Source organism: Podarcis erhardii (assembly GCF_964252035.2).
Source record: "Podarcis erhardii genome assembly, chromosome: 3".
Classification (NCBI taxonomy): domain Eukaryota; kingdom Metazoa; phylum Chordata; class Lepidosauria; order Squamata; family Lacertidae; genus Podarcis; species Podarcis erhardii.
In genome coordinates this window covers 120,865,662-120,891,856 of record NC_138507.1, presented here as the reverse complement: position 1 = coordinate 120,891,856, position 26,195 = coordinate 120,865,662, and the positions used below count along the sequence as shown (strand labels likewise).

Here is a 26,195-nt window from a genome sequence, read left to right as displayed (position 1 = left end):
TTTAAATGTCTTCACCTTGGAGAAAGCAGTGTTGCTTGCTGCTGACCCGTCTTGCATAGGACCCCTCTGGTTATGAGAGTCCTTTGCTGGTCAAGGCCAAGGTCCAAGAAGCCCAGCATTGAGTTTCCCAAAGCAGCAAACTAAAGCTTTTTCCTGCAATAGCAGTTGACATGCAGCGTCAATCTACCAAATTGTTACGTGTCATCTCTGAGAAGGCTTTCTCTCCTGCCCCCCACCCACGAAGTGTACCAGACTGACTCTGTTCCCACCACTGGTCACAAGCTGCAAAGTGATTCTCACCTTCCCAAAAAAGAGGCTTAAGATGGAGAGCATCCTGATGGATTGCGACCCGTGTCAATTAGTGTATGTTGGGTGCCATTTGAATTCTCTTCCTCAAGCACCAGAAATGTTTAGAGCAGTCCTAGTAATGCTCCCTTCCACAGCTGTTTTTTGACCCATATCTGCCTGGGTTGCATCAACAAGGCGCACCTCTCCTGCAACACTTGCTGCTGCTTCTCTTCTCTGCCTGTGGATCGTGGGCTGGGACAAACCCAGAGGTGATCTTGCCCAGCCTCCAGCCCTTTGGCAGCATCTGCCTGTTATCTCCCATATGGATTAATTTACATCCCCTTAATTAAAGCAGGCCGCGGCTTGATTTAATTAAATTTTCCAGGACTATTGACAAACTTTAAATCAATCAAATAAAATCAGGCCGAAAGAATGCACACTGAAACCGGACACCCTTAAAAGCTTAAACCATGGCCACTGAAAGCCAGCAATCTTGCTCTGCTAATAAAATAGGAGCAACATAGAAAGGCTGCCTTATAACAGTTTTGGCATTGGTCCATCTTGCGCAGTATTGTCTGCTTTGACTGGCAACGGCTTTCTAGAATTTCAGACACAAGTCATTCTCAGCATTTACCTGGAGATGCCAGGGGATTGAACCCGTGGCCTTTTGCATGAAAGGCCTGTGCTGCAGCCCTTCAAATGAGAATTGCCTGGTGGGTCAGTCACCTCTCCTAGTGCAGCACCCCATGTCCCACAGATCTAGGTGCATGCGTCCGTCCCCCCTTTTAAAAAAATAAATCCATCCCGAACTTCTAAAGCAGGTTTTGAATACATCAGATTTTTCTTTTGGAAGGAATCAAACTTGGACACCCAAGTTAAATCTGAAAATTACTTTTCGCAGTTGTGGATTTGCATGTGTTTGTTCAGCAGTGTTAATCCCTTTTAAATTCCCTGCTGGAACACAACTGCTTTTGTTAAAGTTTTTGATTTCACACCTGGTTCTTTCTTCCAAAACATTACTTAAAAAGAGAGAGGGAGAGAGAGAGCTCCGTAGAAGAGCTTTGCGGCAGAGTAGACTGGTGACTGGGAGTGGCCGCCGAGACCATGTAACACCGGTCCTGAAAGATCGTAATTTGCTCCCAGTACATTTCTGAGCACACTTCAAAGTGTTGGTGCTGACCTTTAAAGCCCTAAATGGCCTCGGTCCAGTATACCCAAAGGAGTGTCTCCGCCCCCATCATTCTGCCCAAACACTGAGGTCCAGTGCCGAGGGCCTTCTGGCGGTTCCCTCACTGTGAGAAGCGAAGTTACAGGGAACCAGGCAGAAGGCCTTCTCAGTAGTGGTGCCTGTCCAGTGGAACGCCTTCCCAGCAAATGTCAAGGCAATAAACAACTTATTTTACTTTTAAAAGACAACTGAAAGTGGCCCTGCTTAGGGAAGTTTTTACTGTATTGTTTTTAATATTCAGTTGGAAGCCGCCCAGAGTGACTGGGGAAGCCCAGCCAGATGGGTGGGGTATAAATAATAAATTATTATTATTATTATTATTATTATTATTATTATTATTATTATTAGCCCAGGAATGAACCGAGTCTGGGTGTTTCAGGTGACTATTGTCTATCTCTGCATTCTGCCCAGCATCAAGTCCCCAGATTTAGACCCCTGCATTTTCCTCCTGCAGCGATGAGGCCATGGGATGATAGGTTTGGAGAGGTACAGTTGGGGTGCTGTGCACAAGAGCTAGCTTGCAGTGTCTGGCTGGCTTTTTGGGGAGATAATCTGCTGAATTAAAAGCCCTGGTGTCGCAAGGCAATCCACATGTTCTTGAATCTTATAAGAACTTTACTGCTTTTGTTACTCTCGTGCTAAGAATCATAGTTGACAGTTAGAATCACCAATATTCTCCATCATTACTTCTGCCCACTATGTTTACGAAGAAGAAGTTTAAAAAGAATTATGCTTACTGTATGCAAGCTTGATCAACAGTGTGGTTGCAGACCTCTGACTTGCAAATTAAGGGGATTTGAAATTAAATAAAGGATTTTAAATCAACGCGTTCGGTGGTGCCACATTAAAGGTTATGTCATATCTAAAATTGGATCATGATCTTATCAGAGCTTGATTGTCAGTCTAAATCTAATCGTGTCAGTTTAGCTACATTGAATTTTAATGGAGTTCTCCTCTTTCCTTTTTGATTTAAAGGAAACCAAAATTGTGAATCGGTTCATGTGTTCCGTAAGAGGCACTCTGTGTTCCCCATGCTTTGGAATGAAACAGATAAGGAAGATCTCATACTTCTATGTTCCACTCTATTCAAAATGTGACCAGGGCTTGACAGGGTTCTTTTAGGGAGGGGGGCTGTGGGAGATACAAGAGGCTCATAAGACAGTATGGAGAGAGTGGACATGCAGCTTGACATCTTTCTCAAATTGCCAGAACTGCGTCATCTAACCAGGTTACTGGCCAATAGGTTACAAAGGAAAACCAGGGCATAATGGCTAATAACCAGTTCTAACCTGGGTATTGCTTCCCTTAAAGGAGCACTTGCACAGTTTGGGGGTGCACCTGGACCCACTGTTTCTCCTTGATGTGCCAGTGCCAGTTGCCCTGGTGGAAGCAAACTGGGCATTGTCTTGGAGCACATGGTAAGCTAGAGGCAGAGACTGCATAGCAACTGAACAGGCCAGGAACCAGAGTGAGAGAGAAGCAGGTGTTTCAGAACCCTGGACAGGCCCATGGGAAGAGACGGCTTGTATGGGGATAGACAGGGATTGAGTTCCGATACTTAACAGTATTGATGCCTGAGGACACCTCCCGAGTTCTGCATCCTTGCTGGAAAGTGGAGACCCTTAAAGAGGCAGCAGCCATTTGGCCTGAAGCCTGGCACTCAAATCGCCTCTCCTGGGTCTTGCTGAAGTTGTGCGCAGACTTGGCCGCACAAGAGAGTCTTGGAGCAAAGATCCTGGGCCCTTGGAGAGGTCCCACTTGAAAGGGGGTAGTCACTTGGGGCCTTAGTTTAGGTGTCTCGGGTTAAGAAGGTCCTTGTTTGCTGGTCTCGGGCCCAGTGATGTCCGAGTCCCGTTCCAGGGTGCCTGCTCCTGCCTCTCCTGATTCCATTGGTTCCTCTTCCTCCAAGTCCAACGACAGCGATTAGGAGTGCCTTTTACCAGCGTCCTTTGGTTTGCCAATCACCTTTTCTCTCCTCCTCTCCTCCCCCTTCCTTCCAGTTCTACAGACTAGTAAATTGGGATTGTTTTCATGAAGTGCCAGCATTGGGACATGCCAGTCCTCTGCACCCTGGACAGTACAATGGTACCTCGAGATGCGAACGGGATCCGTTCTGGAGCCCCATTCGCATCCTGAATAGAACGTAAGACGCGTCTGTGCGTGCGCGGGTCACGTTTCGCCACTTTCGCGCATGCATCTGATGTCATTTTGACCGTCTGCGCATGCGCGAGCGACGAACCCCGGAAGTAATGCGCTCCGTTACTTCCGGGTCACCGCAGAGCGCAACCCGAAAATACTTAACCTGAAGCATATTTATCCTGAGGTATAACTGTACTTGCTTGGGTGCTGCTGTGTTTTGCAGCTTCCAGACTCTCAACCAGCCACCTGCAGCCCTGTATAAGCAAGAGGTTTTTTTAGCATGCTCCTGCAAAGCACATCCTCTGTAAACAAGCCGTGTTTTTTCCCCTCGGGTCATGAATTCCAGTGAGCCGGCAAACTCCTCCACCCCTTTATTTCAGTAGGGCTGAGTTGCTGCCCCCATCTATAAAAACTGGCCTCCCTGTCTCCTCCCCTTGAGTCTGGCTTCTATCAGGGATTGATTTCAGATACAAACTCCAGTCACTGCTGTAAAATTCTGTCTGCGCAGCAGCGCTGGGCACTGTGCTCTGAGTGCGTTTATTTTATAGAGCCCTCCCTCCTATGAAGCAAGTCAATAAAATTCTAATTCATCTGCTGACAGTTTCAATCTACTTGACAGCTAAATATATAGAACAAGGGGAAGGGGAGACGATGAAGGCAGGGGAGGAATTGCCCTTGCGTCTTCCCTCATCCAGGCCTGTACAATTTCTGCAGGCTCACTATACAGCCATGCAAGAGGAGAGGCTGGCTATGGGTACAGAATGTGAAATCTAGAACAGGAGTAGCCAACCCCCAGTCCCCCCCCCAAGTCCCCACTGAATTTGACACTGGCATCAGAAAAAAGAGGAGTTGGGAGTCTCAGCTGTGCTTTGCTGGTCTTTCCTATTCCGTGGATTTGAATGGTCTCTGAAGAGTTGGTCTTTAAGGGCTGAAATACCTGCCTTCTGTCCAGCCCCAGTATGGGTCACATTCAGACCACGAATGTGATAGTCGAAGCCTTGGCGCCACTGCCTTCATGCTCCTTACCACATATCTGGAGGAAAACTAAATAATCATTGAAGTCCCCATTACTGGAAACAGCACTGTGTTAACCTTTGGGGAGGGCTTGCACTCTCAAGTGGAGTTTCTGGCATGAAATGTTGAATTGCATGTTTACATTCCCCAAGTGGTTTCTTATCAGAGCTGGAAGCAATAATGAAAGAGCAGATAACACTGAGGTGACCAGTCTTAACCACTTGGCCCTGCTTTGAATGCTGAAGTCTGACTGGGATCAGGCCCAGTGCCTCTAAGGCGCCCCCTGTTTCGTGCCTGAAAGGTCTCTAGCCATGCCCTGAATCGTCTTTGCTCTGGCGAGAAGCACTGTATAATGAGAATATAAGAAGAGCTTGCTGGATCAGGCCAATGGCCCCTCTAGTCCAGCATCCTGTTCCCACAGTAGCCAACCAGATGCCTGTGGGAAACCTTCAAGCAGGATTCGAGCACAAGAGCACCTCTCCCTTCCTGTGATTTCTAGCAACTGTCATTCAGAAGCATCGCTGCCTCCAAATGTAGAAGCAGAGCATAGCCATCATGGCTAGAATCCGACGATTGCCCTCTCCGTAAATTTGTCTCATCCTCTCTTAAAGCTACCCTGGTCCTGAATGGTGTAACTCTGACTCTGAAGACCAGGTGCGCAGCCTGGCAGTCATTTTGGACTCACAGCTGTCCATGGAGGTGCAGGTCAATTCTGTGCCCAGGGCGGCTGTCTACCAGCTCTACCTGGTACACAGGCTGAGACCCTGCCTGCCTGCAGACTGTCTCGCCAGAGTGGTGCATGCTCTGGTTATCTCCCTCTTGGACTACTGCAATGCACTCTACATGGGGCTACCTTTGAAGGTGACCTGGAAACTACAACTAATCCAGAATGCGGCAGCTAGACTGGTGACTGGGAGCAGCCGCCGAGACCATATAACACTGGTCTTGAAAGACCTACATTGGCTCCCAGTATGTTTCCGAGCACAATTTAACGTCTTGGTGCTGACCTTGAAAGCCCTAAACGGCCTTGGTCCAGTATATCTGAAGGAGCATCTCCATCCCCATCGTTCTACCCGGACATTGAGGTCCAGCGCCGATGGCCTTCTGGCGGTTCCCTCACTGCAAGAAGCCAAGTTACAGGGAACCAGGCAGAGGGCCTTCTCGGTAGTGGCACCCGCCCTGTGGAACGCCCTCCCACCAGATGTCAAAGAGAACAACAACTACCAGACTTTTAGAAGACATCTGAAGGCAGCCCTGTTTAGGGAAGCTTTTAATGTTTGATGCATTACTGTATTTTAATATTTTATTGGAAGCTGCCCAGAGTGGCTGGGGAGGCCTGGCCAGATGGGCGGGGTATAAGTAATAAATTATTATTATTAGTAGTAGTAGTAGTAGTAGTAAATTATTATTATTATTATTATTATTATTATTATTATTATTATTATTATTATTATTATTATTAGTGGCAATCTCTGCCTCCTATCGGAGTGAGTTCCATAGTTTAACTTGGTGCTGCATGAAAAAGTACTTCCTTCTATGTGTCTCGAACCTTCCAACAATCAACTCCATGGAATATCCACAAGTTCTAGCGAGATGAGTGAGGGATAAAAACTTTCCTCTATCCCCTTTCTCCATGCCAGTTTATGAATTGCTCTCATAATAGCTCACCAGAAGGTCGCCGGGCTAACCATTCTAATGAGCGAGCTCCAGAATAGGGACTCCCATTTAAAATTCCCTTTTAATGCTGAGGTGCGACACTGTGGTCCTCCTTCAGCTGGAGATACTGAGAAGCCAGGGGACTGGAGGGCTGTGTGTTCTTTCATGTGGGGCTGCCTGTGTGAAGGTTGGCAGAGAAAAAGGCAAGTATTTCCTGAAGGAAATTCTTGGCGGAAATTCCAGGGCAGCCTATTTATTTACACATGCACACACCCCCCCCCTTCAGCAGGTATTTGATGCCCCAAGCAGAATCAGTTCAGCACCCTGAAATCCTGGAGGAAAAAAAGACTCTCCGTCTGTAAGCTTTCCAATAACTTGGGCAGTTGTTTACAACGTTGGCTCATGCTTTACCAGCTGCCCATTATTTGCCATGAAACCAGAATTAGAAAGCTCTGTTTTCAGCTGGGATCCCAGTTCGGACTTGGAGGCAAAAAACTAATTTGCGGTAAGCGCAGTGTGTTCGTTTTGGACCTTCAGGCCAGCCACGTGAACCAGAAATTGGGAAGAAGGAATGGAAAGACAGCATCCTGAAGCACATTGACAGGGGGTCAGACCGTGACAAGGCCTCTGTCTCCAGCCTTTGAAATCAGGAACATTTTCTGGGGGACCTACTGGAAAAGCTCTGGTTGAGTCTTGATGGGTGGAGTACGGACCAATTCTGGATGAATGGCTGCTTAAAGAATGGGGGGAGGGGGAGATGTGCAATTAGTATCACATTCCTTAAGAAGTTGTACACCAGCAGGCAGTCACTGCTCATTAATTTTATGTTCAGTCGGTGCTGCATAATTTCCCCTGTCACAGTTCAGGCAACCAGCCCTTTTCGACTTCATAAGGCACCAATGCAGTATGTGCAGCCGCTAGAAATGGCTTCCTTTTGCTGCTGTTGTGGGAGGTGGTGCCTCTGTGGTTTCTGCTTACGCTTTGAAAAGGTTGCTCCGTAATGAGACACGAAGGACGCCGAACTCTGTAGAGACTCCGCCCCCCTTCCCGCTTCCCAGACCCCTTTTATTTCAGCGGGGAATGTGCACGAAAAATTCTCAGTGGTGTTCGTCGGCTCTAGTGAGTTAATTGGACTCATGTTTGCTCGCAAAAAGGGACGCGAGTGGCGCTGTGGTCTAAACCACAGAGCCTAGGGCTTGCCGATCAGAAGGTTGGTGGTTCGAATCCCCGCGACGGGGTGAGCTCCCGTTGTTCGGTCCCAGCTCCTGCCAGCCTAGCAGTTCAAAAGCATGCCAGTGCAAGTAGATAAATAGGTACCACTCCGGCGGGAAGGTAAATGGTGTTTCCGTGTGCTGCTCTGGTTCACCAGAAGTGACTTAGTCATGCCGGCCACATGACCCGGAAGCTGCCTGTGGACAAATGCCGGCTCTCTTGGACAGTAAAGTGAGATGAGCGCCGCAACCCTAGAGTCGTCTGCGACTGGACTTAACAGTCAGGGGTCCCGTTACCTTTCCCTTGCTCGCAAAACGGCAAGATCGCAAATGTTGAAAAGACTCTTGTCATTTACTCCCTGACATCAGCCAGGGAGAGACTCTTCTGTGTACCTTCTGTGGCCAAATCAGGGTTGGTCAGGAGGGAGTGCTGTGAAAGCCTTTTCTGTGGTTGCACCTCATTTGTGGAATGCCTTGCCTCAGGAAATTCGTTTCCCCAGCACCCACCCCGGACAGGCACGTGGTCTGCTGGAATGAGAGCTTTTATGTGGCGAGCCCTAATACCTACTTGTATTTTGGTTTTCGTGATTTGGTTTGGCTGTTAGCTGCCTTGAACAATGCAAATGCCTTGGAAAAGCTTTATATAAAAGAAAGAAAGAAGTTGTTACTAAGGGCTTGATATATCACGGGCCAGTTTCTTTAGTGCCACCTTCACCAGCCTGGCTGGGGCAGATGGGAACTTGGTAATCTAAATCAGTTTGAGGCCATCAGGATGGTGAAGGCTGCTTTAGCGAGTGAGCCATTCTCAGAAGTCTTCCTGGATCCGAGCAAACGCCCACTGAGTCCAGCACAATTCGGTTTTTAAGTTTTAATGGTCTGATAAGACATTTTAATTACTGTTTAGTTACATTTCACATTTTCTTACTACTGGCTATCCTGGTCTGCCACCCGTGGTACAAAGGGCAGGATCCACACCGGAAACAATAAATAAAGCAATCCACTAATATCAAAACCATTCTCCAAGCGTTAATCCATGTGGATCCAAAATGGGGTGACCCCACACACAAGTAGGTTACATCGACAAGCTTTGGGAACCCTGAAGTCTGTAGTAGTAATTAAGGTGGGGGGAGAGAAAACTTTAGAAAAAAGAATGGTGTGGAAGAAAGCCCCCCCCCCAATAGCATAGTGAGGACTGAGCATGCTCAGTGGCTTTTGGGGGGGTGAAATATCGGGGGGGGGATTGAATGGAGTGGATTGTTTGGCTGGAATCCTGAAGAGGGGCACTTGAAAACCACATCATTTCCTTACAGGTCCCATTGTTGCAGAACCCAAATGTTCTGTGAACAGAACCGTGCTTTTTGTTGTTTAGTCGTTTAGTCATGTCCGACTCTTCGTGACCCCCTGGACCAGAGCACGCCAGGCACTCCTGTCTTCCACTGCCTCCAGCAGTTTGGTCAAACTCATGCTGGTAGCTTTGAGAACACTGTCCTATCATCTCGTCCTCCGTCGTCCCCTTCTCCTTGTGCCCTCCATCTTTCCCAACATCAGGGTCTTTTCCAGGGAGTCTTCTCTTCTCATGAGGTGGCCAAAGTCTTGGAGCCTCAGCTTCAGGATCTGTCCTTCCAGTGAGCACTCAGGACTGATTTCCTTCAGAATGGAGAGGTTTGATCTTCTTGCAGTCCATGGGACTCTCAAGATTCTCCTCTTACAAAACAGTTAATTTAGAATTGCACTTTTTTAATAACAAAAAAAACTCCCCACAAACCATGATTTAAGAATCCTATAGTACGAACAAGGCTAAAGAAAGGGGCATATGAAAAGAGAAAGGGAACTTGTCTTGGCTGAAGGCAGGAGTGGAGAAGCTCAGGGCCAGAGGCCAACTGCTGCCCTCCCGGTCCCTCTCTCTTCCCCTTGGGACCCTCCCCAGACAATATCTCCTGCCCACTGCACCCCTCGGTAGCACCCTCCTTGAGTGTTTTTGGCTGGCTGAGATGTGCCCTTGGATTCTGATGGTTTGCCAGGATGGAGAATAGAGGACGGGGGGGGGGGGGGTGCAGAAATGAGCTTGCTCTACAAAAGTAAAATTCACATCCATCACTCTGCCCTTTTTGCCTCTGTCCCCACCTACCACTGCCATGTGGGCCCCAGAAAGTTGCCCAGAACAGGACGCGAATGTCCCTGAAGCTGGAAATTGCTCCCCATCCGTGGCTTAGGGCGTCACCTGGCAGAAGTCACAATGGCAAGAGGGGTACGATGAGAGCTTCCCTCTGAAGAGAAAGACGATAAAGTAATTTGCTCGAGGAGCACTATAAATGATTGCTAATAAATGAAAAGTGAAGTAGAAGCTTCAAGAGAAATGAAGCAATGTATAGCTGGATTTTCACCTCCTGACTGAATGAATCAGCCACATAGATTGCAGCTATTTCCGGTGGAAGGCCAAAAGCCCGAGGGCACCTTGGAGGCAGATTTGTGGAGGTTTAAATGCATTAGATAGTGACAATGCCATAAAGAGCAAGAAATATTTCACAGTGAAAAACCCCACCAACATCCTGAGGTCTTTCCACAGTGCATCATTTTCCAGCAGTGCATTTCAGTTCCCAGGTATGCCTTGGGACTGAATTCAGGCAACATCCATTTTAGGACCACACTGGAGAGCTGAAAGTTTGAGTTCAGTACGGCTGAATCCTACATTTTATAAAGCCAGAAGCCCTAAATCGGTAGGATACCTGTACTTGCTTTGCACACCCAGTTTATTTTTTTTCTAATGATGTAGATGGCGACCGTTCTGACCAAGGCTGGATTAGCAAACAAATTAACAAGGCCCTAACCTGCCGGAATATGCAATGCTAACAGTATGGTTCTGGATTTGACAACGTTAGAATCATAGAATCCTAGAGTTGGAAGAGACCACAAGGGCCATCGAGTCCAACCCCCTGCCAAGCAGGAAACACCATCAGAGCACTCCTGACATATGGTTGTCAAGCCTCTGCTTAAAGACCTCCAAAGAAGGAGACTCCACCACACTCCTGGGCAGCAAATTCCACTGTCAAACAGCTCTTACTGTCAGGAAGTTCTTCCTAATGTTTAGGTGGAATCTTCTTTCTTGTAGTTTGGATCCATTGCTCCGTGTCCGCTTGTCTGGAGCAGCAGAAAACAACCTTTCTCCCTCCTCTATGTGACATCCTTTTATATATTTGAACATGGCTATCATATCACCCCTTAACCTCCTCTTCTCCAGGCTAAACATGCCCAGCTCCCTTAGCCGTTCCTCATAAGGCATCGTTTCCAGGCCTTTGACCATTTTGGTTGCCCTCCTCTGGACACGTTCCAGTTTGTCAGTGTCCTTCTTGAACTGTGGTGCCCAGAACTGGACACAGTACTCCAGGTGAGGTCTGACCAGAGCAGAATACAGTGGCACTATTACTTCCCTTGATCTAGATGCTCTACTCCTATTGATGCAGCCCAGAATTGCAATGGCTTTTTTAGCTGCCGCGTCACACTGTTGGCTCATGTCAAGTTTGTGGTCAACCAAGACTCCTAGATCCTTTTCACATGTACTGCTCTCAAGCCAGGTGTCACCCATCTTGTATTTGTGCCTCTCATTTTTTTTGCCCAAGTGCAATACTTTACATTTCTCCCTGTTAAAATTCATCTTGTTTGTTTTGGCCCAGTTCTCTAATCTGTCAAGGTCGTTTTGAAGTGTGATCCTGTCCTCTGGGGTGTTAGCCACCCCTCCCAGTTTGGTGTCATCTGCAAATTTGATCAGGATGCCCTTGAGTCCATCATCCAAGTCGTTGATAAAGATGTTGAATAAGACCAGGCCCAAGACAGAACCCTGTGGCACCCCACTAGTCACTCTTCTCCAGGATGAAGAGGAACCATTGATGAGCACCCTTTGGGTTCGGTCAGTCAGCCAGTTACAAATCCACTGAGTGGTAGCATAGCCAAGCTTCGTATTCAGTGCTAAAATGAAATAAATCGCTATGAGGACATGCTAGCTGGGGATGGAAGGGATTTGCTCTTCTAAACATCCGCTTGGGAAAGGCTGACCTGGTCAGTCTCACAAACGGCGAGTGGGGTGTTGTACTTCCTCAGATTGCAGGTGGCATCTCTTCCAACAGAACTTCATGCCGCACAAGAAAATCTACTGTGTGTATTATGTAGAATATCCCAAGTGAAATTCTGTACTCATTGGTATGCTTGTTTTCTATGTGCAGGAAATGTTAATTGGTTTCTGTATGGGAGAGCCTTCCGTCCTGTGAGTCCTCACCCACAGTCTGGGGCGGTATAGTAATATAATAATAATAATTTATTATTTATACCCTGCCCATCTGGCTGGGTTTCCCAGCCACTCTTGGCAGCTTCCAACCGAATATTAAAAACAATGCAGCGTCAGAAATTTAAAACTTCCCTAAACAGGGCCGCCTTCAGTTGTCTTTTAAAAGTAAAATAGTTGTTTATTTCCTTGACATCTGGTGGGAGGGCGTTCCACAGGGCAGGCGCCACCACCGAGAAGGCCCTCTGCCTGGTTCCCTGGAACCTCACTTCTGGCAGCGAGGGAACCACCAGAAGGCCCTCGGCACTGGACCTCAATGTCCGGGCTGGATGATGGGGATGTAGACGTTCCTTCAGGTATACAGGACCAAGGTCGTTTAGGGCTTTAAAGTCAGCTTTAAAGGTACAGCTCAGGAGGTTCAATGGCACCTTCTGGAGCGATAGAAGCTAGGACAGCCACTCCATAGGCAATCTGCAGCCTGCCTTGGCCCCTGCTCCCCTCCCTCCTCTGCAGCTTTTGATGACTGCCGGTGCTCTAGCTAGCCTCACTTTCCCAATCCTCGTGCAGCCTTGCTGTCACAGCAAACCTTCCCTCTTTCCTCTCCTTTCCCCTCTAGTTGCACACATATCAAACACACTTGTGTGTTGCTGATCCCCAAAATCCTTCTGCTGATCTTCCCACTGCCTGTGGGTTAGGCCATGTTGGACTAATTCTGTACCAAAGTACTAATGAATGGCATGACTCTGTGTCAAGCCCTTGATCGATGTCCGCACCGGAGTCTCTTTAGGTTTGATTTTAATTAACTGAAAATCAAAGCTCTGCATCAAGGGAGCTGCAGTTATTCGCCTTCTGTTGCTTCCCTAGTTGCTTGTACGAAGAGAAGGGCCAGCCCTGGGCTCAGGGCTCTCTTAACACCTTTGCTGTCCAGAAGGGGAGGGTTGAGAAGGCAGATGGTGCAGAGCTGTGTTGCTTCTAGAGCAGTGTTTCCCAACCTTGGGCCTCTAGATGTTTTTGGCCTACAATTCCCATCATCCCTAGCTAGCAAGACCAGTGGTCAGGGATGATGGGAATTGTAGTTCAAAAACAGCTGGAGGCCCAAGGTTGGGAAACACTGAAGTAAGAGTACAAAGGGAAAAGTAAGAGTACAAAGGGAAAAGTAAGAGTACAAAGGGAAAGATAAAGGATGAAAATGAATATGAATGAGCTTGCTGAAAAAACTTTTAAAGTGGAATACAAGAAGGGAAGGTGGGAGGAAGTAAGGAAAATAAGGTTCTGAAGACTATTAAAATGAACCAGAGTTTCTCTTTTTAATTTTTTTATTACTAGGTTGAATCTTTTTTATGTTTTCTTTTTTTCTCTTTATGATTTTTGATGTTGTTTGTATTCTTGATGTTTGTTGTTTGTTGTCTTTTTACCTTTTCTAAAACTTAATAAATATCATTTTAAAAAAAAAAGGTTGGGAAACACTGTTCTAGAGCACACTTGTGCTTATGGGACCTGCCATCTTGCACTCTTAGCCTTCCACCTTCTGTGATGGAACTCCTATTTGGGGACTTCCCTGGCTTTTTTCTGCCACATAGGATAGTTGGCCTTGGTGAAGATTTGACGTTTTCATTCGCAAAAAGTTTTTGATTTGAGTTTCTACTGAAACGAGGCTGTATTTTAATGTTGTATTTTAATCTTGTTTTTAAGTTGTATTTTAATCAATTGTTTTTACCTGGTGTTAGCCGCCCTGAGCCTGGTCTTGGCTGGGGAGGGCAGGGTATAAATAAAATTTAGTAGTAGTAGTAGTAGTAGTAGTAGTGAGGAGGGCTGTGGAAGAGAGAGAATCCCTCCCCACCCCCAGTTTTCCAATTGGAGCACACCAACTTCAGCCACATCCTGTTTTGGGCTAGTGTTTATTGGGAGGTTTTCATCTTAGACGCACACTGGTCCTTTTTACATCAAGTTGCGAAAGGGAAGAGAGGATTACTATCGCCGTCACCATTGTTCAAAGACCAGTGTTTGGTTTTTGCCCCTTGCTGCTCCTGGCTGCAGAAACTAGCTCAGGGCACAAACACCCTCTCCCCCTGCCAGCTCCAAGCCTCCAGCCCTGCCTAGAGCCTAGGTGCTCCTAATTCTGCAACGTACTGAAATGCATGTGAAAGAATCATAGAATCATAGAGTTGGAAGAGACCACAAGGGTCATCGAGTCCAACCCCCTGCCAAGCAGGAAACACCATCAGAGCACTCCTGACAGATGGTTGTCAAGCCTCTGCTTAAAGACCTCCAAAGAAGGAGACTCCACCACACTCCTTGGCAGCAAATTCCACTGTCAAACAGCTCTTACTGTCCACTTTAGGTACCACTTCAACCACAGAATCTAAATGCTCATCAAGAAGTGTGTGTTAAATGAAAGTGGAGGCCAGGTTTGGGGAGTGGGAGACATTGCATGGGGGGTGGGTGTTCTACTCCTGATCTTAATTCTGCTTCCAGCCTATAAATGTCTGTGAATGCCCCCATCTTTCTGAAGCCAGGAGATGGGAAGGGCTCCCGGGCACAATGGCGAAGGCCGTGGCGCCTCGTTCCACCCGCTAATCCTTTTGAATAATAGGCTTGGAAGCGCTGTATGAAACTATTTTGCTAAAGTTGGAGGAGGATTCCACAGCCCAATTAAAGGATTAGAATGGAAAGCCACTGCATTACTCTTAAGTATGTGAATATATGAAGTTGGGGTGGAAGCAGCAAGATAAGCCATTCTTCCTTCTAAGACAGCCTGATCCTCGCCTGCGCTCCTGGCCCAGGGGCTGGCTTTGCGGGAGGCAAATCTTTTGTCCTGTAGGGAGGGGAAGCCTTTGTGCCTCCCAGCTCTGACCCCCAGCATGTGCAACTGGAGAGAGAGAGAGAGAGAGAGAGAGAGAGAGAGAGAGAGAGAATATGTTAGTATTCTCTTACTCAGAACCATAGAGCTGGAAGGTTCCAGCAGCCGCCACCATCACCCTGGCCAGGCCAATCCTCAGCTGCAGGCAGGGCTTTGTATGTATCTTTTCAGTCCCCCTTCAGATTAATCTCTTCAATTTGTGTGTCACAATCAAAGTACAGTCATACCTTGGATCCCGAACGCCTTGGTACTCGAACGTTTTGGCTCCCGAACGCCGCAAACCCGGAAGTGAGAACGTTCTTTGGAAGCTGGACACACGGCTTCCGCAGCTCCTGATTGGCTGCAGGAAGCTGCTACAGCCAATCAGAAGCCACGCCTTGGTTCCCAAACTCTTTCAGGATTCGAACAAATGGATTAAGTTGGAGAACCATGGTTCCACTGTAGTCGCTTTCAGAGAGCTCACACTGCACATTGCAGGAGAACGGTGCAAATGAAAAGGGCCATTAGACAATCCATATTGGCCAGGATTCCTTTCTGTGCGCACTCTGGGTGATCAGAGCCTGGATATGTGCAACTGAAATGCTGCTGGGCCCCCTTTCATGCTGCTTGACAGTCTGTGCCTCACGTCAGCTCCTGTTTCCCTTTCCATCCTCAACCCTGAATTTCTCCATTACCTGGCTTGGCCACAGCACCTCCCTCTCCCTCTCCCTGGACTGACTCCTCAGCTTCAATCAGCTCTCTAGTTCCTGACGCTGCTTCAGCCTGGTCCCTGTATCTGAGCTACAGCTGACAAACTCTTGTTCAAGGGCAAGGGATCGGCTGCTTTTGTTCCTAAACAAGGACTGTCTCTGGCTGTCAGTGCATAGCCTGATTCTGCTTCAGCTCGGCAGCCTTTGTGTGTGTGGCTTTTCCCTGCCATGCCCCTAGTCCCTGAACTTTATTGGCCCAAGCGGTCTAAACATTTGTCCCGCTTTCTGTCCATCATTTTTGGAACACAGCTGAGATGTACTCGAAACTGAAAGCGAATCTCCTTTGACTTGAAAGTGCCCTTTTCTGTGTTGCAGAGAAAACAGCTGATGATGATGTGCAGAAGTCTGATATCTCATCCAGCAGCCAAGGAGTGATCGAAAAGGAATCTCTGGGGCCTCTTCTCCTGGAGGTATGTACTTAAGGCAGGCAGCTGCTCTGCATTGCCGTCCTGCAAAAAACCTTCTAAATATCAGGAAGGAGTGTTCTTTTCAGACTATCCTGAAAGTGGAAATCGGGGACCGTAGAGTCCTACTCCCCGGAACATTTACAAAACAGGTTAGAAAGATAGCTGAGGCCAATGGATTAAATATGCCTAGTTGTGCCTTAAATCTAGGAGACAGTTTGTGCAGCTCAAAGCCCGCCCAAGGCGGTTCGCATGCAGGTCCTCAGTAGGAAGTCAGCACCAATGTTAATTTTCTTTATAAAAAAAAAGTCTCTAGTATTCATGGTTGCAGGGAGAAGGGGTCTTTAAAAGGGGGATTCAGGCCAATTAGCCTAACTTCCGTCCCGGATTAGTGGATGGGAAGCATGGCTTTGCTGCAGGGGCGAAATGAAGTGCGGGAGCAAATGAGTAGGGAAAGAGGACCTACTGGCAAACTCTTGCAGAGCACAGACATAGCAGAAATGCCTTCAACAGGGTAATTCCTTCTTCATCCTGCCCTCTGTAGTGGTTCTTCCACTTCTTCAGATCTAATGCAGATCTTTAACTGGGGGCGCCCTTACCTGTTTGAAGGATCAACAGCTTGCACAAGATTAAAGCAATCTGCCTTGGAATGAAAACAAAACCCAGCCGCCTCAAATGCATTGACCCAAGTCATGAGAGGTTGATGGACCTAAGCGGGTTGGAAATTGCCTGTTGTGCTAAAGGCTCTGCTACTGACCTAGCTTTCCCCTCTGTGCACGAGATCCCCTTCATACCACAAGAGCCAATTTGTAGGGGCTGAGGTCCCTTCGCACCCCACCCCAAATAAAATATTTGAGGATGCTAAGCCCCTCCAAAGTTGATGGCCATTTCCATTCAAATGGTGCGCGTGCCCCGTGTGATGTGATCAGTTATGCTGGGTGGGGCTTACCTGCACCACCCCACGCCCAGTATTAAGTTTTTCAAGTTGGCACCCTTGCTTCATAGCTACCTGCAGGCATTTTTGAAAATTATTATTATTATTATTATTATTATTATTATTATTATTATTATTATTATTATTATTATCTGGTTCCCTGTAACTTGGCTTCTCGCAGTGAGGGAACTGCCAGAAGGCCCTCGGCGCTGGACCTCAGTGTCCGGGCTGAACGATGGGGGTGGAGACGCTCCTTCATGTATACTGGACCAAGGCTGTTTAGGGCTTTAAAGGTCAGCACCAACACTTTGAATTGTGCTCAGAAATGTACTGGGAGCCAATGTAGGTCTTTCAGGACCAGTGTTATGCAGTCTCGGTGACCGCTCCCAGTCACCAGTCTAGCTGCCACATTCTGGATTAGTTGTAGTTTCCGGGTCACTTTCAAAGGTAGCCCCACGTAGAGCACATTGCAGTAGTCCAAGTGGGAGATAACTAGAGCATGCACCACTCTGGCGGGACAGTCCGCGGGCAGGTAGGGTCTCAGCCTGCATACCAGATGGAGTTGGTAGGCAGCTGCCCTGGACACAGAATTGACCTGCGCCTCCATGGACAGCTGTGAGTCCAGAATGTCTCCCAGACTGTGCATCTGGTCCTTCAGGGCCACAGTTACCCCACTCAGGGCCACGGAGTCCTCCACATCCACCCGCCTCCTGTCCCCCATAAACAGGGTGAGGTGGTGCACCTGTTGAGTCCAGCTTTGACACAGGATGCAGTCTCTCTCTTTTCATGAAGCTTTTGATGAAGGTTGCAGCCCCCCAGGTAGCTGGTACGCTACCTCTGAGCCTGGGAGCTGTTTTGGCAACTGGCTGTAGTTAGAGACCCAGCCTCCCATCTCCCATCAATTTGTTCTTGGAACAGACATTCATCACAGATCCCTCCCCAGCTCATCCTTGCCATTTTGAATGCCTTGCCGATGTTCACCTGTGTTGCTTTTGTAGTGCCCCCCCCTCCCCACTTTGGAGGTTCTGGGCTTGCCCTCTCGGTTGCTTCAGCCACACAATGTTTCAATGCCTGCGCTGCTCGCTTCCCTTTACGCAGCAGGCAGAGGGAGTGACCGACATAGCCAGCGCGACGATAATGCCACGTTACCCACAGGGGGAAAGCCCGGCAGCGGCTCGTTATCTTGTTACCGCTGACGATCCTGTGTGCCCCTGTTTGAAACGCCTCTTGAAACGCAGCAGCGGCGTGTGGGGTTTTTTGTTTTAATCATTTCTCTCTGATTTAGGATGCTCAGGAGAGAGGCCGGGGGCCCTGCTCCTAATTTCCGGAAATGGATTATTCAGTACCAGTTGCACGCTGGTTAGGCACCAGGCTGCCTGCGTTAATGGAACAGAGATTGATTTACACCCGCTACCATTTCTGAGCCGCTGATTCACTCTGTTCCCCTTTGCCTGCTGTATATCCTGCCTGACTTATTCATGCTGCTTTTCCTTTCCTAAATACCTTTTTAAAACGCCAAAGCGTCCAGGGTTTTTTTTTTTAATGGCAGGGATGGAAGATGCACTGAAACAGGCGGAAAGTTAAAGAGGGGGGAGAGTTTTAATTCAGGCAAGATCCTGCTTGGCTCTGATCTGCAACTCACCCCTTGCCATTGGGGGGGGGGGTGTAGAATCCAGAAGCCTCTGGTTGCTTAGCAACAGGCAACAGCTGTGACTAAGGGAAATTGCAGGTCATGGGCCAATTTGAGGCGTTGGGGGGGGGGATGAAATTGCTTCCTGTTTCCAGCAGCTAAAGTAGCGGGATGGGGAAAACACAATTATTCCAATGAAAAATAAAAGAGTGTGAAGCCAAGTAAATGGTGTCTGTCTGCTTAGCGAGGCAATCAATTATCTGGGAAAGGGGCGCAAATGTTGCCAGTTATGCACATGTGGGTGGATGTGCCTGTGAATATATAGCTTCGAATTATGAAGGGTCAGGAATCTTGCCAGTTCTCTCAGATCTCAGGCAGAGCTTAAGAATCCCCAGACCAACCATGCCTGGGGGAGACCTCTCCAGCCTCTTCTGGAAAACGTACACACCTCAATCAGAAACCCACCATGCCTCGTGCTTGCCATCGCTCAACGCCATCAGCAGTGGCAGATGTTCCGAATATTATTATTATTTCCAATAATAATAGAGCCAGTGTGGTGTAGTGGTTAAGAGCGGTAGTCTCCTAATCTGGGGAACCAGGTTCGCGTCTCCGCTCCTCCACATGCAGCTGCTGGGTGACCTTGCGCCAGTCACACTTCTCTGAAGTCTCTCAGCCCCACTCACCTCACAGAGTGTTTGTTGTGGGGGAGGAAGGGAAAGGAGAATGGTAGCCGCTTTGAGACTCCTTAAAGGGAGTGAAAGGCGGGATATCAAATCCAAACTCTTCTTCTTCTTCTTCAAATTGAGAGGCACCCCTTGCTAAAAGTGGTGCCATTGGGGTTTTCTGCCAAACTATCTCAGACACCTAGTGGCTTTTGGAGCACCAATCCTAGCAGCCATTCCCCCCTCATTGTACTGGGCAGGCTCAGTGTTGGAAGGAAGCATGCGAGTCACTATAGGATTGCTGGCACAACAACCTGGAGGTGCAATGAAGATAGCTTGGTGGGTGGGGGAAGGGAACAGTAGCTTTTGTGGGCTTGTTGTTGAGGTCCAGGAGATCCCACATCACGCAGAGCAGGATTTCTGTATCCTGACGTAGGTGGTACGAAATGGATTGGGCCAGAGAGGTGGGCTCTGCTGCTCATACAGTATCATATATGTGGCTTATTATAGAGACATCCCTCTAGTGCAGCGGTTCTCAACCTGTGGGTCCCCAGATGTTGTTGGACTGCAACTCCCATCATCCCTGGGCTCTGGCCTCGCTGGCTAGGGGTGATGGGAGTTGTAGTTCAACAACATCTGGGGACCCACAAGTTGAGAAAGGCTGCTCTAGTGGGTCAGTGGCATAGTTAGCACTAGTTCACCCCAGAGGCCTGTTTTTCGATATGGCGGCTGCATGGTGAAATCGCCAGCTGTTCTCTGGATTTCCAGCATGGCAACCCTCTCACCAGGCCCTGTATCAGATTGCCACCAATCCTTAAGCGAGCGGAGGTTCCCATTACGCTGACAGTTCCACTGGGGGGGGGGGGGTGAGGAGCTCAGGCCAGTGTCCCCCAAAGCCCTGCCCTGTGTGACGCAGCGCTTTCCTTGACGCATCTTTGCTTTGCTCTCGGCCCCGCAGGCGCTCGACGGCTTCTTCTTCGTTGTGAACCGCGAAGGGCGGATCGTGTTTGTGTCCGAGAACGTGACCGGCTACTTGGGCTACAACCAGGAGGAGCTCATGAACACCAGCGTCTACAGCATCCTGCACGTGGGAGACCACGCTGAGTTTGTCAAGAACTTGCTGCCCAAGTCACTTGGTAAGCAGCTTGGCTTTCCTGACCCCCTCCTCTTCCAGAGACCCTGCGGAATCAGGCGAACAAAATCATTAGCAAGCTGTGGCAGTGTCAGTTCACGTCACAACCAATGGGGTAATTCCCACCCCCCCCCCTAGATGCTGCGAGGGGTAATTAGTCAGGGAGCAGGTAAGAGAACAGGTCCTCAAGAACCGAAGAAGAGCCCTTAGCACGATCAGGCCAATGGCCCATCTAGTCCAGCGTCCTGTTCTCAGTGGCCAACTATGGGAAACCTGCAAGCAGGATCGGAACACAAGACCCAGCACTCTCCCCGCTTGTGGTTTCCAGCAGCTGGTGTTCAGAAGCACTGCTGCCTCCACCTGTGGATGCTGAGCATCGCCACCCTGGCTAGTAGCCAGCGATAGGCCTCTTGTCCAATCCTCTTTTAACTAGGACAGTGGTCATCACTGCCTCCTGTGGCATCTAGATCTAGAACAGCTTGCAAGCATCAGACCCAGTTCTACCCAGGAAAGCTTATTTATCTAAAGAGGGGTAATTGGCCCAGCATAGTCCTGTTTATTTTCAAAAAGGGGAATCTCTCTCTTAATAATAATAATAATAATAATAATAATAATAATAATAATAATTTTTATTTATGCCCCGCCCTCCCCGGCCAGAGCCAGGCTCAGGGTGGCTAACACCAATAAAATCACAGTAAAAAACATAATAGGGGGAGGGAAAAAACCAAACCAATGTAAAATACAGGTTAAAATGCAGCCTCATTTTAATAGTAGCTCATAGATCAAAACCATAAGTGGAGGGAAACATAAGGGTCAGACTGAGTCCAAACCAAAGGCCAGGCGGAACAGCTCTGTCTTGCAGGCCCTGCGGAAAGATGTCAAGTCCCACGAGGCCCTAGTCTCTTGTGACAGAGCGTTCCACCAAGTCGGGGCCAGTACTGAAAAGGCCCTGGCCCTAGTGGAGACCAATCTAACCACCTTGCAGCCTGGGACCTCCAAAACGTTGTCATTTGTGGACCTTAAGGCAAATGAAGGCATTAGTTAACTGGAAGCTAGCTGAAAGATTCAATTAGAAGGGTCAGCTTCAATGAAGGAGCTAAGTACTCTGATTCCCTGGGGGCAACCGATTTCCCAAGGGGGTTCTGTACTCTCACTTGTGAAGAAAGGCTTAAGGTGTAGCTTTTGGGATGGATCAAAGGGGAGGGGGAGGGGCTGGGGAGGGAGGAGCAGGGTGCCTGTGTCTGGAAAGCATAAGACATCGTTTCCCTTGTGACACGAACCGAAGGGGTCGCTTGATACATTTTCAGCTCTTTGAGGCTCCAGCTTAGTTGCCTGAATTCTGCTCGGCAGGTGCACGAGTTGAGTAGGTGCAAGCTGCACTCAAGAGCACGAGCGGGTGGCTGGGGAGATTAGGAGGCGGCCCTATTTTGCAGATGGGATCCAATTTAATCCTGTCGACAACTCGCTCGCTGCCATTCCAAATGCGTGTCATTTAATCTGCATTTAAGCTCATTTTTTGAATAATATGCTTACTCAAGAGCATCATAATGTAATTCCCAGTAAGAACCTCAGTTGACTACCCAACCAGAAACCCCAACAGATGTAAAAGCTTTGCTTTCTGCTGTTGTGGAGGCTGCAAGGCAAAAAAACCTTAGTTGCTTGCTGGGTGCCAGCCTCAGCAGCAGGCTCAACCTGCGACCACATGCGCAAGGGGCACTCTTTGGTGTGGCACGCTGAGTGCCTGGTTGGTTTCAGCAAAGAGGATTCTTGCTGCTCCCGGATCAATGTTTTGTTCAAGGTAGGTCAACCCTGCGGCCTGCCAACCTTGCCAGTGTTTAATCGACTCGATGATAAGGCTCTTCTTGCTAAACACAGCTCCATTTATCAAAGTTATGGCCTATTAGCTAAAGCCTTATTAGCTGACGAGCCACTGACCCAGTAAACTCTCATAGCTGTTACGGCTGCCTCCTGTCAGTGCAGGAGTCTGCTGAAGGCTGCAAACCGTAGAAATTACAGTCCTCTGGAGGGGGAGCTATTTAGCAGCACATCAAGCATTTTATGTAAAACAAGTGCTTGCAATAATAGAATCATAGAATTGTATAGTTGGAAGGGACCACAGTTTGCAGTGAGGAGAGAGAGCAGGGCAGGTGGAAAGAGGGGGCTTTTCAGTCCTCCTTCCACTCCATTCTGCAAGTGTCCTGTGGGGCTTGGACAGGGTGGGTAGAAAGTGAGCGCAGAAGCAAGGGAGTCGAATCTCCCTCCCCTCACTATGTGGGGCCCTCTTCCCAGCACAGCCTTGCATGCCCATGCATGGCATACATACCGTATTTTTCGCTCTATAAGACGCACCAGACCACAAGACGCACCTAGTTTTTTGTGGAGGAAAACAAGAAAAAAAAATTCTGAATCTCAGAAGCTAGAACAGCAAGAGGGATCGCTGAGCAGTGAAAGCAGCGATCCCTCTTGCTGTTCTGGCTTCTGGGATAGCTGTGCAGCCTGCATTCGCTCCATAAGACGCACACACATTTCCCCTTACTTTTTAGGAGGGAAAAAGTGAGCCTTATAGAGCAAAAAATACGGTACATATATGCTGTCAAAGAGTGAGCTGGCAGTAAATCACACTGTTTGAGGCTGGAGTTACCTTTTCTTAGCAGAAACACAATCTACATGGGCTGAGTGTCAGGCCTAATGAGCAGAGCAGTTCATCACCATTAGGTCTTCAGTTGCCAAGACTGAAAGTCCCTACCTCCACACAGCTGTCTTAAGTTCCCTCCTCACCAAAGCTTTCCCCAAGCAATTGGAGACTGCGCCTGCATGAAGCCAACCTCGCCTCCGCCCTTTTCATGGCTCTTCTGATTCTGGGAGCTTGTCACAGCAGGAGGGGGAGACACCCGTAGCTTTGCACCAGCCTGGCTTATCTCTGCCTCTTGGCCTCCTCCTTCTCCCACTGTTCAGCTTCTGCCTCCAGACTTCTCTCTGCCACAGACTCCCCCTGCTCACAAAGCCCTGTTACCTCTTCAAGTTTCTGACACTTCTTTTTCCCAGTCTTCTCCCAATGACTACTCATCATTGTCCCACCACCATTCTTCCCTTGGTGGCTCCCCTGCTGGTTCCTCCCACCATTCCTCTGCGTCCAACCGGTCCATGACACATGTGCCCCTATGTATGTATGCACGTGGTGCAGAAACATACAGTCTATACTCATGCATGCGCACCCACCAGAAGTCACAGAAAGGCCAGATGCTATCAAATCATACATAACATGTGAGGAGTGCCATGCCAAGAGGGAGTCAAGGAGCAGAGACAGCAGTGAACAAGAGGGCTGGGATTCTGCAGAAGCCTCTTGGGCACACAGCCAAGATGAAACCAGTTGCCCAGAATAGTCAGGACCAGCAGAGATGTGGGAGCAGCGAGCAAGAGGGGCTCCACCTCCCTTGCAGACTGAGTGTGCTAGGAATCCCCACCGCAGAGACTCATGGAGCACAAGATCAACAGTAGGAGGAAAGTTTTCAGCATTTATATTCTGGGCAGCTGCCAGTATCAGCAGGGATTGCTGCAGTACAGTCAGATTGGACAACGGCTGTACGGGGAGTGTCCTGCAAATGGCTTTGTTCCTCTCATATACTCCCTAGAGATTGCCAGTGTGGGGTCCTCTAGATGCTCTTGGACTCCAGCTCCCATCAGCCCCCACTAGCATGGCCCACTCGTCAGAGGCGATGGGAGTTGTAGTCCAGTAATACCCAGGGGGTTGCAGGTTCCCTGCCCTTGCTTCATGGCATTAAGTCTTCAAGAGGTAGATCCAGTTGACCTAAGGTGAATCACAACAGTGGCACTACCACCTGGCAGTAGACATGCATATTTGGGCGTCAGATAGGTCCCAGGTCTGAAAATGTTGCACGCCGCCACTTGATGGTGGTAAAATGCACAATAGTACAGTGGTGCCTTGGTTCTCAAACGCCTTGGTTCTCAAACGCCTTGGTTCCCAGTCACCGAAAACCCAGAAATAAGTGTTCCTGTTTCCGAATGTTTTTTGGGAGGCGACCGTCCAATGCGGTTGTCGGCTATTGTTTCCAGGGCGCCTGCACCAATCAGAAGCTGTGCCTTGGTTTTCAAACATTTTGGAAGTCAAACGGCCTTCCGGAATGGATGAAGTTTGACGCTTTTGTTTTTGCTATTTATTTTGCGTTTTTGTTTTTGAGGCTTTTTCAGTTAATTTGTTTTTGTGACTGTGTGGAACCCAGTTCAGCTACTGATTGATTGGTTGTGTGACTGCAGAAATGGATAAAAGCCCTCCATCCAAACAATGACTATCATTAGTGCAGGTAAGAAAAAATAATAACTTTAATTTTTATCATCTACAATACTGTCTTATTTATTTTATAGTACAGTACATTGATTATTGCTTTCATTTTATGGATCAATGGTCTTGTTAGATAGTAAAATTCATGTTAAATTGCTGTTTTAGGGGTTGTTTTTAAAAGTCTGGAATGGATTAATCTGTTTTACATTACTTTCTATGGGAAAGCGCATCTTGGTTTTGGAACGCTTTGGTTTTGGAACAGACTTCCGGAACGGATTAAGTTTGAGAACCAAGGTACCACTGTATGTGGAAATTTGTGTGGCATAACAGAGTGCTTTATTTGGTCCTAGAAGATCTAGATTCAAATACCATGAAGTCACCCAGGTGACCTTCAGATTCGTCACAATCTTTCCGGCTTAACCTCCCTCACAGGGTTCTTAGGAGGATAAACACACACAAACCTTCAAGGCTGGCTATAGGTGGTGCCGGTGGTGTTATGATGCGTCCCTTTCCAGTTCAGTGAACTGCAGGGTAATAATCCATGCCAAGCTCGGACTTACCAAATTGGGCAGCTGCTGTGGCCTGTGGCTCTTCTGCAGGGCAGAGACAGGGAAGGATTTCTGCTGGGCTTTCATGGGTGCTCCTGCTCTGCAGGGTCCGTGCCCGTGACCTAGAGGCCCCTTTGAGTCTAGCAACAGCAAAGAAAGGGCTGAGTGGCCTCACAAGCCTTGCAGGCCCATGCAGCTGGATGAGATCCAAGTGATCACACAGTTGTGCCCTTTAAAAAACGCTGCTCTTCTCAAACGCAGCTCCCTTTAAGCCAGTGCCAGCTCCGCTGCAGATGACACCGTATAACATTGATTTCAGCATCGTTTGTATCAAATTAGCTCCATTCAATACGAAATCGACTTGAGCTAATTCAATATAAGGCAGGCTTGAATCAATATCTCACTTAATCAGGCCTCAAACTGATCCTTACCTCGCTGCACACTTTGTGTAGATGCGGTTTAATGTTTTGTGAAGTGTCACCGTAGCATTAAATCACACAGAGAGAACGTTCCTAATAATAATATTATAATAATTTATTATTTATACCCCGCCCATCTGGCTGGGTTTCCCCAGCCACTCTGGGCAGCTTTCAACAGAGTATTAAAATACAGTACAGTGGTACCTCGGGTTAAGTACTTAATTTGTTCCGGAGGTCTGTTCTTAACCTGAAACTGTTCTTAACCTGAAGCACCACTTTAGCTAATGGGGCCTCCCGCTGCTGCTGCGCCGCCGGAGCACGATTTCTGTTCTCATCCTAAAGCAAAGTTCTTAACCTGAAGCACTATTTCTGGGTTAGCGGAGTCTGTAACCTGAAGGGTATGTAACCTGAAGCGTATGTAACCTGAGGTACCACTGTAGTCTATTAAACATTAAAAGCTTCCCTAAACAGGGCTGCCTTCAGATGTCTTCTAAAAGTCTGGTAGTTGTTTTTCTCTTTCACATCTGGTGGGAGGGCGTTCCACAGGGCGGGCGCCACCACCGAGAAGGCCCTCTGCTTGGTTCCCTGTAACTTGGCTTCTCGCAGGGAGGGAACCGCCAGAAGGCCCTCGGCGCTGGACCTCAGTACTGAACATGGATTTTCCCCCTAAGGAACATAAGAAGAGCCTTCAGCTGGATCAGGCCGGTGGCCCATCTAGCTCAGCCTCTGCTTCTCACAGTGGCCA

At 48.3% G+C, this 26,195-nt stretch overlaps 1 protein-coding gene and 1 long non-coding RNA gene across 7 annotated transcripts in view; both read left to right on the top strand.

Annotated features, from left to right (window-relative positions):
- LOC309338155 overlaps nt 1-26,195 on the top strand; it is a 309,599-nt gene that overhangs the window by 138,510 nt on the left and 144,894 nt on the right. The gene's annotated exons all lie outside the window — the stretch shown is intronic.
- Nucleotides 1-26,195, top strand: part of NCOA1 (nuclear receptor coactivator 1) — a 304,047-nt gene that overhangs the window by 218,608 nt on the left and 59,244 nt on the right. For all 6 annotated transcript variants that reach the window (XR_014154526.1, XM_081854455.1, XM_081854456.1 and 3 more), the window contains 2 exons: nt 15,737-15,831; nt 20,010-20,187. Coding sequence is in view for 5 of the 6 variants with exons in the window: in XM_081854455.1 (XP_081710581.1) it covers nt 15,737-15,831; nt 20,010-20,187 (273 nt within the window). In the remaining variant the exon portion in view is untranslated. The remainder of the gene's footprint in view (nt 1-15,736; nt 15,832-20,009; nt 20,188-26,195) is intronic.